General features: G+C 51.5%; 1 protein-coding gene across 1 annotated transcript in view; it reads right to left on the bottom strand.

Moving 5' to 3' along the window:
- Positions 1 to 14,248, bottom strand: part of SIPA1L3 (signal induced proliferation associated 1 like 3) — a gene marked incomplete at both ends in the record, with an annotated part of 95,511 nt that overhangs the window by 21,682 nt on the left and 59,581 nt on the right. The window contains one exon of the mRNA XM_079723669.1: positions 2,139 to 2,360. Within this exon, the coding sequence (XP_079579795.1) occupies positions 2,139 to 2,360 (222 nt within the window). The remainder of the gene's footprint in view (positions 1 to 2,138; positions 2,361 to 14,248) is intronic.

The following is a 14,248-nucleotide window of genomic DNA, read 5'->3' as shown; positions in this document are numbered from 1 at the left end:
CCCACACAGTGCCAGGTGGCTACGAGTAAAGACAGAGTCACCTGCTTTCCAGTGGGAGAAATGAGCAGTGGAACAGAGACCAGTGATAGAATGACGGCGGGGGCTACAGAAGGCTGGGAAGGCCCGTCTGAGGAGGTGGCACTGGACCAAACCCCTCCCCTCCCCGAGACAGCCACAAGATGTGGGGGAAGGGCATTCCAGGGACCAGAGAGAGCCAGTGCAATGGCCCTGAGGTCAGCCTGTACTTGGCAAGTCTGAGGAGTGGGAAGAGGCCAGGTGGCTGGAGTGGAGTGAGTGCAGGTGAGAGTGGGAGGGGATGAGGGCAGAGGGGTGACGGGGCGGGTCATGCAGGGTCCAGGTGGGATTTTGGGCAAAGCACAAGGTACCCCAGTGCCTGGTACGATATATGTGCTCTGTAAATGTGAGCCTTTATCATTAATCCTGGGAGCGGGGCAAGCCACTGGAGGTTTTAATCAGGGGAGCGAAGGATCCAAATCTAGTTTTCCGGGTGCCCCCGGCTGTTAGTGAGGTGCGTGAACTGGATTCTCTGCTTGTTTCCCTGCCCACGTCTCCAGGGATCCCGTTTCTGTCTCCTGACACCTCTCTCCTTAGGAGCTCCGTGCCAGCACACATCTGAATGGTCCCAACCAGGTCATGAAAGAGGACATCACCGAGAACAGGATGGAGGAGGGCAGACCCCCCCAAACCCAACTGAAGAGGAGCCTTGGCCCGAGCTTCCTAGGCTCTGATCCAAGCTCCGTCCCTTCCCAGCTCTGAGCCTCTGGGCCTCAGGTGCCTCATCAGTAAAACTGGACGAATAACAGGTCCATCTCCCGGAGCTGCTGTTGAGGAGGATTCGGTGAATAAATTCACGGACGAGAGCTCGGAACCGAGACTGGCACACAGTGAGTACTTGATAAACGTTTGCTATCATCATGTTCTAACTTAGAAACACGAAAACCCTTTCTTCACTGACGACTCCTCTGCGCTCTCTCTCGCTTCACAGCAAAATGCCGCAAACCAGCTGCCTCCGATGCTGCCCTGCCTTCTCTCCCGCACCCTCCAGTCACCTCTGTGAGGCTCAACCGACGCTCAGTTCCCGGGCTCGTCCCGCTGACGGCTCACAGTTGTCACCCCGGGCTCCTCCTCGTATGAACACTGAGGGGTCTCAGGCTGAGTCCTACACCTCCCTTCCTCTCCAGCCTCGTGCCTTTATGCTGACAACGCCCAAATTTCTCTCTCCAGCCTGACCTCTCCCCCGAGCTCCAGACTCCTTACCCAACTGCCTCCTCCATGTCGTCTTCTAGTTGCAAACTTAAACTGTCCAGGCCTGAGCTCTGAGCTCCCCTGAGCCTGCTCCCCACTCAGTCCCCATCTCAGCCCGAGGAGAGTCCATCCATCCTTCAGGCTGCGAGACCTGGGATCACATTCAACCTCGTTTTCTCTCACACCACAGACAATCTGCCAGCAAAGCCTGCCTGCTCCCACATCAGAGAATCTTTCCCGAAACCGCCCCCTTGACCTTCCCTGGCCTCCGTCCTGCTCCAGGCCCCGCGTCTCCTGCTTGGACCATCGCAGCAGCGCCTCGCTGGTCTCCCTGCCCCTCGCAGGCCGTGCTCCGCACGCAGCCACAGGGACCCTGTGGACACCCAATTTAGGTCACGTTCCAGATCCTCCCGCGGCTCCGCCTCACTCACAGCAGACGCCCAGGCCCTTATGTGGGGCCCACAAGACCCTCTCGGTCTGTGTCCATCGCCTCTCTGACCTCATGTGCTCACATGATCCCAGCCACGCTGGCCTTCCTCCAGCAGACCAAGCATGCTCCTGCTTCAGGGTCTGTGCAGCTGCTGTTCCCTCTGCCTGGAACAGCCTTCATTTACATGCCACACAGTGCTACCCACCATCTGACCTGCTGCACGCTTTTCTTAGTTACCCTATTTGCTGTCCGCCTCCCCAACAGGCACTGTCAGCTCCCCGAGCTGAAAGGGATCCCTGTCCGCCTGTTCACAGCTGTATTCCCAGTGTGTAGACTGGCACGGTGTCCTGATGAATGAGGGAGTGAGGTGTCACCCTCATTCCCACCCCGAGACGCCCGAGCTCAGCTCCCGCAGTGTCTCACCGGGCGTCCAGGCACTTACTTCTTTGGGTCAGTGAAGGGGAGCGGCCGTGGCGGGGGCTCGTCTGTTCTCTTCCACCCCGTTGGGTGCTTGTTGCGCACGGGCTGCTTGGAGAAGAAGGACTTGGGGACGGAGGCGGAGAGCTGGAAGGCGCTGGGCTGGGCCAGCTGTGAGGGCCGTGGGGTCTCTGCGCTGACCGTCTTGTGAACCTGAGTGGGGAAGCCGGCCCTCGAGCTCATGTCGCTGCAATGTGAAAATGAGAGAAATAAGCCAATTTCATCCCACTTTTTGAAAAACCGATCTGTTTAAATTTCCTCTTGGGAAACAAAACTTCATTCACCCAGGAGAGATACAAGTACTTTACTGCTGTGGAAAATTCCAATACACAGATGTCTATGTGGAGAAAATGTAAAGCTGCCTTCATAGTCCCGATCCCACCCCAGGGATGCCCTTCTAGCACCGTTGGTACCTCCACGTGAATCTAAAAAGTCACCCCCTGTGGGTGGATGCTCCCACCCCGCCCCCGAGATTCCCTGTCTCCTAGGCACAACCTACACAGCTGAAGGTGGGGGTCCCACCTGCTTGTCTCTGGAGGTGACCGTGGTTTACAGCTTGCTCTATTTCCTTCTTAACCCTTTCTTATGATTAAAAACACACGTGTTGGGAATTCCCCGGTGGTCCAATGGTTAGGACGCAGCACTTTCACCGCCGGGGATCCTGGGTTAGATCCCTGGTCGGGGAACTAAGATCCCATGAGCTGCATGTTGCAGCCAAAAACAAATAAACAAAAAAACAAAAAAAGTGCATATAATCAGAAAACAGGAGCTTTTTTTTGAGGGGTGGGAGAATTTTTTTATATATAACTGGGATTGTGCTAATAACTTGCTCTGTAACTTATGGGTTTCTTTTTTTTTTAACTTATACCTTGCCACGCCTCTTCATTCAAATATTTTTTGAGCACTACTACACGATGACACCAGTCCAGCTGATCTAATCTAAAACCTCAGCTCGATATCCCGAATGCTGGATTCCTGTGAAGTTAATGCTACAATGAACCTCACGCTGTTAACTAGGACCCAACTCTTGGGGACCCAACTGCTGATACCACTGAGGCGAATCAGCTTTTAAAACTATTTTTTTTTTTTTTTTTTTTTGCGGTACGCGGGCCTCTCACTGCTGTGGCCTCTCCCATTGCGGAGCACAGGCTCCGGACGCGCAGGCTCAGCGGCCATGGCTCACGGGCCCAGCCGCTCCGCGGCATGTGGGATCTTCCCAGACCGGGGCGCGAACCCATGTCCCCTGCATCAGCAGGCGGACTCCCAACCACTGCGCCACCAGGGAAGCCCCCAGCTTTTAAAACTTTTAAATAAAATTCCAATTCCACTTCAAGTAAAACGTCTTTAATGGGAAAATTAATGTCCTTGGAGTGCAAGTCAATAAATCCTTATTGAAGGTCAATTTAGCAATTGGGTGGGATTCTGATTATGGCAGAATGAGGAGATTGGCAAATTCTTTCCCCCAAAGCACAAAATCGACAAAAGCAATCATTTCAGCACTCTGGAAACTGACCAAGGGCATGCAAGAATCCAAGTATCGTTTATGCTTGAAAAACTGAACTTCAGGTAAGAACAGAGGGAATCTGACATTGTGGCCTGGGGGCTCTCTCCCATCCCACTGCCCAGCTCAGTGAACAGGCAGGTTCTGCCACAGTGGAACCTCTGGGGCTGCATCAAGCATATCAACACGTGCTCACTGAGAGTTTCAGAAGCAGAAGAGAGAAAGGGGCAGAAGAAAGGTTTGAAGAAATAATGGCTGAAAACTCCTCAAACTGGACAAAAAACGTTCATCTACATATCTAAGAAACTCAACAAATCCCCACCAGGACAAATATAAAGACATCATCCAGAAAAACAGGTGGAAGTCAAACATTAAGACAAAACCCCTGAAAGCACCAAGAGAAAAGGATTCATCACATACAGAGGAGCACAATACAATTAACTGCCGACTTGTCATTTGAAACAATGGAATGGAATGATATTTTCAAAGTGCTGAGAGAAAGAACTGTCAACCAAGACTTTTATGTTCAGCAAAAGTATCCTTCACAAATGAAGGCAAAATAAAGATGTCCCCAGATAAACAGAGACTCAGAGAATTCATTGCTAGCACATCTGCCTAATAAATAATAAAATAAGTCCTTGGGCCGAAAGGAAATGACTGCAGATGGTGACCTGAATCCATTTGGAGAAATGAAGGATCCAAGATGGTAAATTTGTGGATTAAAAAAAAAAACTCTATAGATTTATGTTTCCTTATTTCTTCTTTAACTTCCTTAAACATAAGACTGTATAAGGCAACAATAACAACACTATACTGTTGGGTTAATAACATGTATGGATGTAATAATATAGATGACAAAAATAGCACAAAGGAGGGGAAATGGAATGGGGCTAATATTGGAAAAAAGTCTCCATACTTTATTGGAATTAAGTTAGTATTAATCTGAATTACACTGAAAAGGGATGTACTATAACAACTAAAAAAAAATAGTCCAAAAAATCAAGAGGAATCCAAATGGTGCACTAAAATGCATTTATTTAACACAAAAGGCGGCAGTAAAGGAAGAAAAGAGGAGCAAGAAAAACAGTAAACATATAGAAAACAAAGAGGAAAACAGCAAATATAAATCCAATCATTATCAGTAACTTCATTAAACGTGAATGCTGAAACACCCCAATTCTAAGGCAGATTGTCAGACTGGATTAAAAAAAGCAAGCTCTGACTGACTTACATATACTTTCTATAATTCAGCAACATCTACTATCAGGCCCAAGGTTGCACATTGGTGGGGGGATGTCCAGGGAGCCATGGAGCATGTAACATCGGGACTGGACTTTGTCTGGGGTGGTCAGGGGCTTCCCCAACGAGGCAACGGTGTCTGAGCTGAGAACTGAAGGAGATACAGCCTTAGTCTAACAGATCTGACCTCCCAGAAATCCATACCACAGAAAAGCATGCACAAGTATATGCAGGCACATACAAGGATGGTCACTGCAAGGCTGTGTGTAATCAAGAAAACATGGACATGGACTGAATGTCTTTTAACTGGGGATTAATAGATTGTTCCAAGCACATCCATATGATCAAAATCTATGCAGCCAGTGCGAAGAATGAGGTCTATTTCTGTTTATGGGTGAGGACAGATGTCTGAGCTACAGTAAGTGGAGAAAAGGCATTGTGTAAAGCATGCTTTTTCTTTTCTTAAAATGTATATATAGGGGGCTTCCCAGGTGGCGCAGTGGTTAAGAATCCGCCTGCCAATGTACGGGACACGGGTTCGATCCCTGGTCCAGGAAGATCCTACATGTCACGGAGCAACTAAGCCTGTGTGCCACACTACTGAGCCCGAGTGCCACAACTGCCGAAGCCTGTGCGCCTAGAGCCTGTGCTCCACAACAAGAGAAGCCACTGCAATGAGAAGCCCGCGCACGGCAACGAAGAGTAGCCCCCCGCTCGCCGCAACTAGAGAAAGCCTGCAGGCAGCAACGAAGACCCAACGCAGCCAAAAATAAATAAATAAATTTATTTTAAAAAAATGTATGTATACTATATGATTACTGGGCTTTTTTGGAGGGATCTTTTTATGAAAAAGAAATGTACACTTTTTTCCCCAACTGTGGGTCACGAAATCAACTTAGTGGATCTTGACTGTTACTAAGAGGAAAATAAAAAATAAATAGACTAGAATGAAAAACTTCAGTGTACCTCTTGTGAGGTAAGGATAAGTGGTTTTGTGAAACCTTATTCTGGATGTCCATGCTGGATTGTAATATAAAATGCTTTTCCTGTTTTGGGTAATGGTCAAAAATGTGTGAAAGATTTGGGCTGGTACAGGTTTGGAGAAAAATCTCTGGGGGAGTGTACACTAACTGATTACCTCTGGAGATAGTAATGATGGGGGAAATGAAACCATATAAAAGGCGCAGGGTAGAAAGGAAGTGCCATCTGACACCTCAGTCTCCTTTGAGGCAACCCTGCCCCTCCCCCTTTCTTCTTTTTCAACAGAGAGCGTAGTACACACAAGCACAACCTTCCTTTGTAACATAAATGGCAGCCTATCATGAGCTTGTTCTGCACCTGGCTTTAACCTTAACACGGTGCTCTGGAGACTTCTCCGTGTCCGTCCACACAAGCCCCTCTCCCTTCAATAGCTGCAGAGGGCCCACTCTACGAACATATCCTAATTGATTTTTACCCTAACTTTTACTTCCTACAGTACATATTTCTCTACCTTGTCATCAGGCATGTTCAGCTTTTACGAGCTGAAAAAAACAAGAGATGATTAAAAAAAAAAAGGAAGGGAGTAAGATGAACACGCTTTGCCTCTGTGCCTGCCAGCTGGCTCCAGCCATTGCCTCTTTTGGGAGGGGTTCGCCCCCTCCTCAGGCCTGTGGCAGGCACTGGGTGTCATGCTAATCCCCATTACCCTGTAAATGAAGGCTGACTGTACTCATCCCCAGGGAAGGTGACCTGGCTGGCACCCAGCCCAGGGCACAAATCCTGAATGGCTGATGCCACTTGTCTGCAATGGGTCTGGGGTAGGTCTGCGATCTACTTCTGGCCAGTGAGACATCAGGTGTGTGAGTGTAGACTGTGTGCTAGGGGACTTCTGGGGAAGATTTCTTCACTAGAAAACTAACACAGACCACCTGCAGCAAATACCACCCGTTCTTCCACTGGACACTGTGACCATCTGGTTGAATGACAGCCACTGTGAGACTGTGAGGGGAGCCAGTCTATAGGCTGATGGAGGCAGAACAAAGAAAGGGAAAGAACCTGGGTTCTCGAGTCAATAAATTACCCAGTCGTGAGGCCCTTCCTACCTTGTGCCTTCACGTTCTGAGAGATAACAGACTTCCTCCAATTGAGCTGGGATTTCCTGTTGCTTGGAGGCAAAGGCATTCCCGTGACTGTCCCTGTTTTCAACCTCTACCAATCTCAGGAATGGATGGTGCCCCCCACACAGTAGGGCAACAAAAAACTATTCTGAATATGCTGTGCATCTTGACCTGGCCCTCTGAGGTGGGCACGCCTTCTCACATATCCCTTGGACCACGAGTACAAGGTGGAGTTCTTACCCCACCTGCCAATCACTTTCCTTCTGAAGCACCGGTGAGGCCAGGTGCCCTCCCTGGGCCTCAGCTTGAAAAACGAAGCAGCACCTCGTGGTGGATGAGAACATGGGCCATGCTGCTCCCCTGACACACTGTGCTCCTTGCTCGAGCTCTCTCCCCTCAGTGAGCCTCGGTTTCCTCCTCTGAGAATTGAGGCGATGACAGCACCTGCCTCACAAGTTCATTACGTGCACAGTGCTTGGCATAGGCCTGGGCACCGAGGTGCGCTCCCCAAGCTGCAGATACACAGGGACGTGGTGCGTCCAGGGGCTAGAAGCCTGGGCTCCGGGCTCAGCTAGGACTGGCGGGGGCGGGGGGCATCCTGCTCCGACCCCATCCTCACCCAGAGAGGCTGTGCGTTTATCTGTGTTGTATCTCAGGGGAGCAGTTAAGATTTTGTTGGAGTAAAAGGTTCTGTGGCTTACAAAAAAAAAGCTGAAAAACTGTAGGCTGGATGGAGAAATCGCATAGCTGCCTGGGCATGTGTGATGCTTTGGTCTATTCACCCCCGTGGGCGCTGATGGGTGGGCCCAGGGTGGGCAACAGGCACAAAGGGAGCTGTGCCCTTGCCTTTAGGAGGAAGAGCAGTGACGGAGCAGGTGGTAGTGATGGTGGTGACCGCGTTGAGCCTGTGAACATGGCCAGGCCCTGTTCTAAGCATCTCATAGGCATCACTTCATCTGGTTGCCCCAGCAACCCCATGAGGCAGGAACTACCACCCCCCGCAAGTTCCACGTGGGGAAACCAAGGCCCAGAGAGATTAAATAACTTGCCCCAAATAACATAGCTGGCCAGGGATAGAGCCAGGATACAAAGCCAGGCAGTGTGGCTCAAGAGACACTGTGTTTAACCACCAACCTGTACTTTCAATGACAACGGTAGTCATGATAAATACATAATACATGAAAATAAAACCAAGCAGCAGCTGATATATTTGGACCAGCTATGTCTCAGGCCCTGTGCTAACTACGTTAAACACATGGTGTGGGTTCATCTTCGCAGCCTTGGACCACAGAGCCCATCTTCACCCCCATTTTACAGATGAGGAAACTGAACCTCAGAGGAATTAAGGAGCCTGGTGGAGATCACACAGTCGGTGAGTGGTGGAGCTGTGACCTGGACACAGGCAGCCAGAGGCCAGAGCCTGGGAGATAACACTGCTCACCCAGGTAACCCCAGGTGGGCCCCTGTGGGGCCATAACTGCTGGACTGATCTCGCCCTCCCTCCCAGGTGCCTGGCAGGGGCTTGAGAGTTGAATCAGTCCCTGCACGTGGCTGGAATTATCAGGCTCAGTGTAGGAGCCATATGCAGCAACATTCTGCCCTGCGGCCTGTGAGCAAAAACAGTAGGTCTTCAGGAGGTGGAAGCAGAGATGACATGGGAGAAAAACTCACTGGCACAAAACCGACGTGGAATCCAACCACCACTGGCCACCTCCACCAACCACCGTGCACCTGTGTCATCACAGCGGCGTCCTCCTGCCCTCACCCCCAAACGCAGCCAGAGGGAGGCTGTAACGCCTGAGTGCAACCACCGCCCTCCTCTCTCCCCTGGCCCACAAGGCCCCACACCATCTGGGCCGACCCCCCTCTGCCCTCAGACCCTCCCACTCTGCCTCTCGCTCACTCTGCTCTGGCCACATGGAAGCTGTTCCCCAAACACACCAGAAACATTCCCACCCCAGGACCTTTGCACTCCTCCCTGCCCCAGCCCCAAGATCTCTGCAAGGTTCCCTCTTTCCCTTGAGTCCCTGGAGATGGCCTGCGTTCCTCTTCCCAAGCTGACGGTGACTCTCCGAGTAGGTCTGTTGTGTGACCTCGGCTTCCTAGCCAACAGAGGTAGGGCTGGCCCCAGTGGATGCCAAGGCCCTCACATCACCTTTCAGGGCTGTGCGCCCAGAAGGGTATCCCGGAGACTGCAGCCCCACCCGCGGAAGCGAGGCCACGTGCTTCCTGCCTGCCTGGGAACACCCGGCGGTGTCAGCGCCACATGGAGTGGAGAGCCTCTCCGTGCCTCTAAACAGCTCGACAAATTGCTCAGGAAGCCCAGGAAGCTTTGGAGTGTATGCTGCCTCGAGAGAGGGCGGGGTGGGGGCAGGTGGCTGCCCGCCTGGGATCACTCAGCCCATCGCGATGCCCACAGCAGGCACTGGCGCCTGGCACTGTGCCTGGAAGCCGGGCTCCCATGACGAACGTCTCGGGGGAGAGTCTGTGAAGTCACTGGAATCATCCACAGGCACAAGCTGCTACAGGCTGCGGTGGCTTCCACGGAGAGGGCTGGAGCGCAGGGAGGGAGTGGGTAGGGGGTTTGGGCATGGCAGGGCCCATCCCTTTCCTGGCAGTCCTCGTATTATGCTGGTGAACTCAATCACCTCCACCCCTGAAACAGTCCACTTTCCCCTGAGTAGCCCAGAGTGATCTACTTAAAACATAAGTCAGATTATGTGCTCCCATGGCTCCCATGTTCCTCAGAATCAAATCCCAGTATCTGACCGTGGTTGGCAAGCCTGCCAGAGCTGGGCCCCTGCCCACCTGGCAAATCAGACCTCTTGCCTTCCTTTGGGCTGTCTGGCCACCAGAGCATTTCCAGAGCACTGCAAATGAGTTTACCTTCAGGGCCTCAGCATTTGCTATTTTCCCTGCCTGGATCACTTCCATGCTTCCTGCAAAATATCACCTCCTCCTAGAGGCCTTCTGGGACCTCTGCCTAGTTTGGTTTTCTCCCCAGACCTTATCTCCACCTGGCACATTAATATTACACGGTTGCTCAGTTGTCTGTCTGCCTCACTCTCTCTCCAGGAGAACATCAGCTCCACAAAAGAGGGCTCGACTTTGTCCCCTGCTGTATCGCCATGTTTGGAATGGTACCCGGCACACAGTGGGTGCTTTGGTGTCAGTGAATGTGAGAATAACATTCTTCTCAGGCCTGCCCAGCCCTGCTCTCTTCTCTCTCAAGAATCTCAACATTCCCCATCTGCAGCAGCCTCCCGACACTGCAGCAGACACTGTCCTGGACCTTTGCCTCCCTCCCTCCTTAGGTCCTGGTGGTGCCACCTGCTGACACATCCACAGTTGCTCTGTCCTCTAGTCAAGGTCCCCTTCCTTCTCACTCACATCTCGGCCTCAGACCCATCCTTGAGACTTCTGCAATTGTGCCTCCAGCACCATCTTTCAAAACATCTATCTGCCTGCATTATCCTTTCTGCTGAAGCCTTTCCTTGCTGCCCACAGCTCTTAGGATCAAATCCAAACTCTGTAATGTGGCTGACAGCGCCTTGCATGATCTGGCCCCTGCCAACCTCCCATTAGCTGCCCCCCTCAATTTCTATACTTGAGCCAAGGGGCCTGTGTTCAGTGACCTGACGGCACCCACCCTCCTCCCCACCCCAGGGCCTTTGCACATGCTACTCCCTCTCATAGGGATGCCTTCTCCACACATCATCTTTCCTTTTTCTCTTTTAAAAAAAAATTGTAAAATAGCCCACATAGAACAAAGTGTACAAAACATGTATGTACAATTTAACAAACACTTACAAAGCAAACACCCACATAACTGCATCAAGAGTATATCATCAGTCCCCCTGAAACCACTTCACCTGCTCCCTCCTCATCCCTCTCATCTTTGGCAGAAATGACACCTCCTCAGGGAAATTATCCCTGCCCCCCAACCCCCCGCCTAGATTAGACACCCCCTCCAGCCCCTGCACCACATCCACTCTCAGATCCCAGGAGGTCTCCCTTGAAGGCTTTCCCCTAGCATAACTGATTCATTGCTTTCGTAATTATTTGCTTGCTGTCTCCCCTGGCACCCTGTCAGTGCCAGGACAGCCGGGGCCCTCTGCGGCAGAGGGGTGAACATACAGTAGGCGCCTGCTGTATGAATGAATGCAAAGTGTTGGGCTACAAAGGGCCTGGAAGTAGACACAAGGGCAGCTATGGAGCTCTCTTTGGGGAGCCAAGGCTGGGCAGCAGGTTGTCATTCCGGCTCGGCTCCAGGGAATAGATGGATGACAGCAAAGGCACAGGGCTGCTGGGCTGCCCCGAGCAAGGGGCAGTGTGGCTAGCGGCAGGCAGAAGCATGTGTGGGCCCCTTGAGCACAGGTGCTCAGTGGCCTGCTGGGAACTTGTACCTACTGAGATGGGAAGATTCTGGGAGGACTGGCAGGGTGAGACGGGACTTGCCCATCTTCTCTGCCTAGAACACTCTGCCTTCCTAGTTGCTAGTAGCTTAGCCTCTTTCCTTCAGGAAAGCACCTCCCATACTGGGTCAGGCCCCTCCTTTGGGCTCCCATACCCTGAACGTTTCCCTCACCCTGGCCCTGACCACTATGGGCTGTCACTGTCTGGGGATGGATATGTCTCCCCCACTGACTTTGAGCCCTCACTAAGGCCCTGGCGCTATCCCTAAATAAAGTGCTGGTGCTCAGGTTCTTAGGTAAGACAGAGTCAGGCTTTTAGTTAGGGACAGCGTCATGGCCTTAGTTAGGGACAGATTCAGGGTCTTAGTTAGGGATAGATTCAGGGCCTTGGTGGGGAAAAGCATCAGGCCCTTAGTTAGGGACAGCGTCAGGGCATTAGTGACAGGGTCAAGCTTTAGTTAGGGACAGCTCAGGCCGTTAGTTAGAAACAGCTCAGGTCCTTAGCTAGGGACAGCGTCAGGGCCTTAATGACAGCGTCAGGGCCTTTCTTACGGACAGCGTCAGAGTTTTAGTTAGGGACAGCTCAGGCTGTTAGGGACAGTGTCAGGGCCTTAGCTAGGGACATAGACATGGCCTTAGTTAGGGACAGTGACAGGGCCCCCATTTCACAGATGAGGAAACTGAGGCCCAGAGAGGTTCAGTAATTTGCCCAAGGCCACCCAGCCAAGACAAGGCGGTGTGGGGTGGCACTCAAACCCCAGTGGGCTGACTCTGGAGTCCATGCTCTCATCTACCATGAACACGTTTGTTTCTTTGAATCAACTCATTTAATTTTCCTTAATTTGTCCAAGGCAATATCTGTAAAATCAGGGGATGGGTTGATAACACTTTTCCTAATATCCATTTAAAATAAAACATTTTCCTCCCCACACCACCCAAAGCACCTCAAGCACCCCATTTTGGGAAATGCTGCTTCATACTAAAGCCTGGTTGCCTAGGAGAAAACTTCAGGAAGCGGCTTTAATGAGTAGATAAGAATGACTTGCAATTAGCATCAATTGTCTGTATGCAAATTAAAGCTCCCAACCGCAGGGCTCTCTTTTGTAGCAGGTTCCTCTCCCATTTTATTCCCTTCATTTCTGGGTTCAGCAAATCGTTCTCTCAGACACAGAGTAATTTTATACCCACCCCCCTGCCTCAGACATAGTCTACTCCCCAGCACCGTTGCCTTTATATCACAGACTCCAAAACCCTACAGCTACTGAGTTTCACTAACATGGGCCTGTGCCCAACACCGGGGCTACCACAGCCGGGACCTGGGACCCCCATAGCACCGAGGCCCTCTCGGTGGGCGCACTTTGACATCTGTCTCAGTGATGACCTGATTCTAGTCTGTCTCCCTCAACAGATGGTGGGTGAGGTGAGGGCTGGGGGCCTCGTCTGAATTTGCTCGTTACTTCTCCTTAGCTCTCAGCATAGTCCCTGGGACACAACAAATCCCTGAGAAATATTTGTGAATGAAATAAATGGATAAATAAATGAATGAAGGAGCTGTTCAAAGGAGTCCGTGAGTTCAAATGATTAACATCTATCTGTCTAGGGAGGCTGGCTCAGACCGAGACCTAACTCCCTGGAGCACCCTTTCTCTCCACCCCCACCCTTCTCCTGGCTCCTGACTCCAGGGGGACCAGGGCCACAGTGAGGGAAAGCACTGACAGACGGACACTCTCAAATATCGTGGTTTCCAAGTCTGTCAGAGTGTAAGCAGCCCCTTGGTCTTAGAATCTAGTTATACTTTAAGTTCTACAACAGCTAAACTCCCTTACGCTTCTGCATATTTTCCTTTCCAATCAACAATCAACACCTGTCTCTCCGATATTGGCTTTCGAGTGTCAAGCAGCAGAACCTGAGTTTGGTAACAAGAGAACCGCTGCTAGGTCATGAGATCCTTTAAGGAGGTAGTGAGCAGCGTTCAAACGTTCTAAACAGAGTAGACTGGATAAAAGGGCTTTGCACGGTCAGGCTAAGAACTGCTAGGGAGATTTTTGCTTCACCTTTTTAAAATATATAGATATTTCTGTATAGTCAAAGACCCAGGTCCACTGTGGGTTGTGGTCAAGGAGGTCTGAGGCCACTGCCCGGGTGCACGTGTCCTGTGTGGAGAGAGGCGCAGGTCTGGGGACGGGCCAAAGTGTCAGGAAGCCAAGGGAGATGAAGACCCCTAATGGGGGTCCTGGACACGGGCTGGCCCCTGCTCAGGTGTGGTCAGGGAGGAGAAAGGAGGTGGTGGCCTCAGGGGTGCACACTGGGGACTGCAGCACAGTAATCCCTGCCTGGGGCCGCAGACCTCTGAGGGGGCCCCTGGACCGGGCTGAGTCCTGTGACGGCAGAACTTTTCCAGGAGGCAGTTCGTGGCTTTCATCACATTCGCAAAGTGTGTGTGGTCCAGACTCCAGGTTGTTGGTTAGTCAATGCCTATTCGTTCTTACTTATTACCCTGTCTGCCTCTCTACCAGTGGTTCTCAAAGCGTGGTCCCGGGACCAGCAACATTAGCATCTACACGGAACTTTGTAAAAACGCATATTCTCAGGCCCCACCCAGTAGGTCAGGGGAATCCGTGTTGAACAGCCCTCCAGTGGACTGTCTGGAGACCACACTGCCCTTTCCTATGAAGGCTGGAAGGCTAACCCGTGATCTCCCAGACTTCCTTGTAGCTGAGATGGCCATGTGACACTGCCTGCTTAAGGGGGTTCTGGGAAAGCTTTTGCTTTCTCCACAGACATGGAGCTACACAGACGCTGCCGTCTTTCCTCTGTTCTC

Source organism: Hyperoodon ampullatus (genome assembly GCF_949752795.1).
Source record: "Hyperoodon ampullatus genome assembly, chromosome: 18".
NCBI lineage: Eukaryota > Metazoa > Chordata > Mammalia > Artiodactyla > Ziphiidae > Hyperoodon > Hyperoodon ampullatus.
This window is presented reverse-complemented; position numbering and strand designations above follow the sequence as displayed.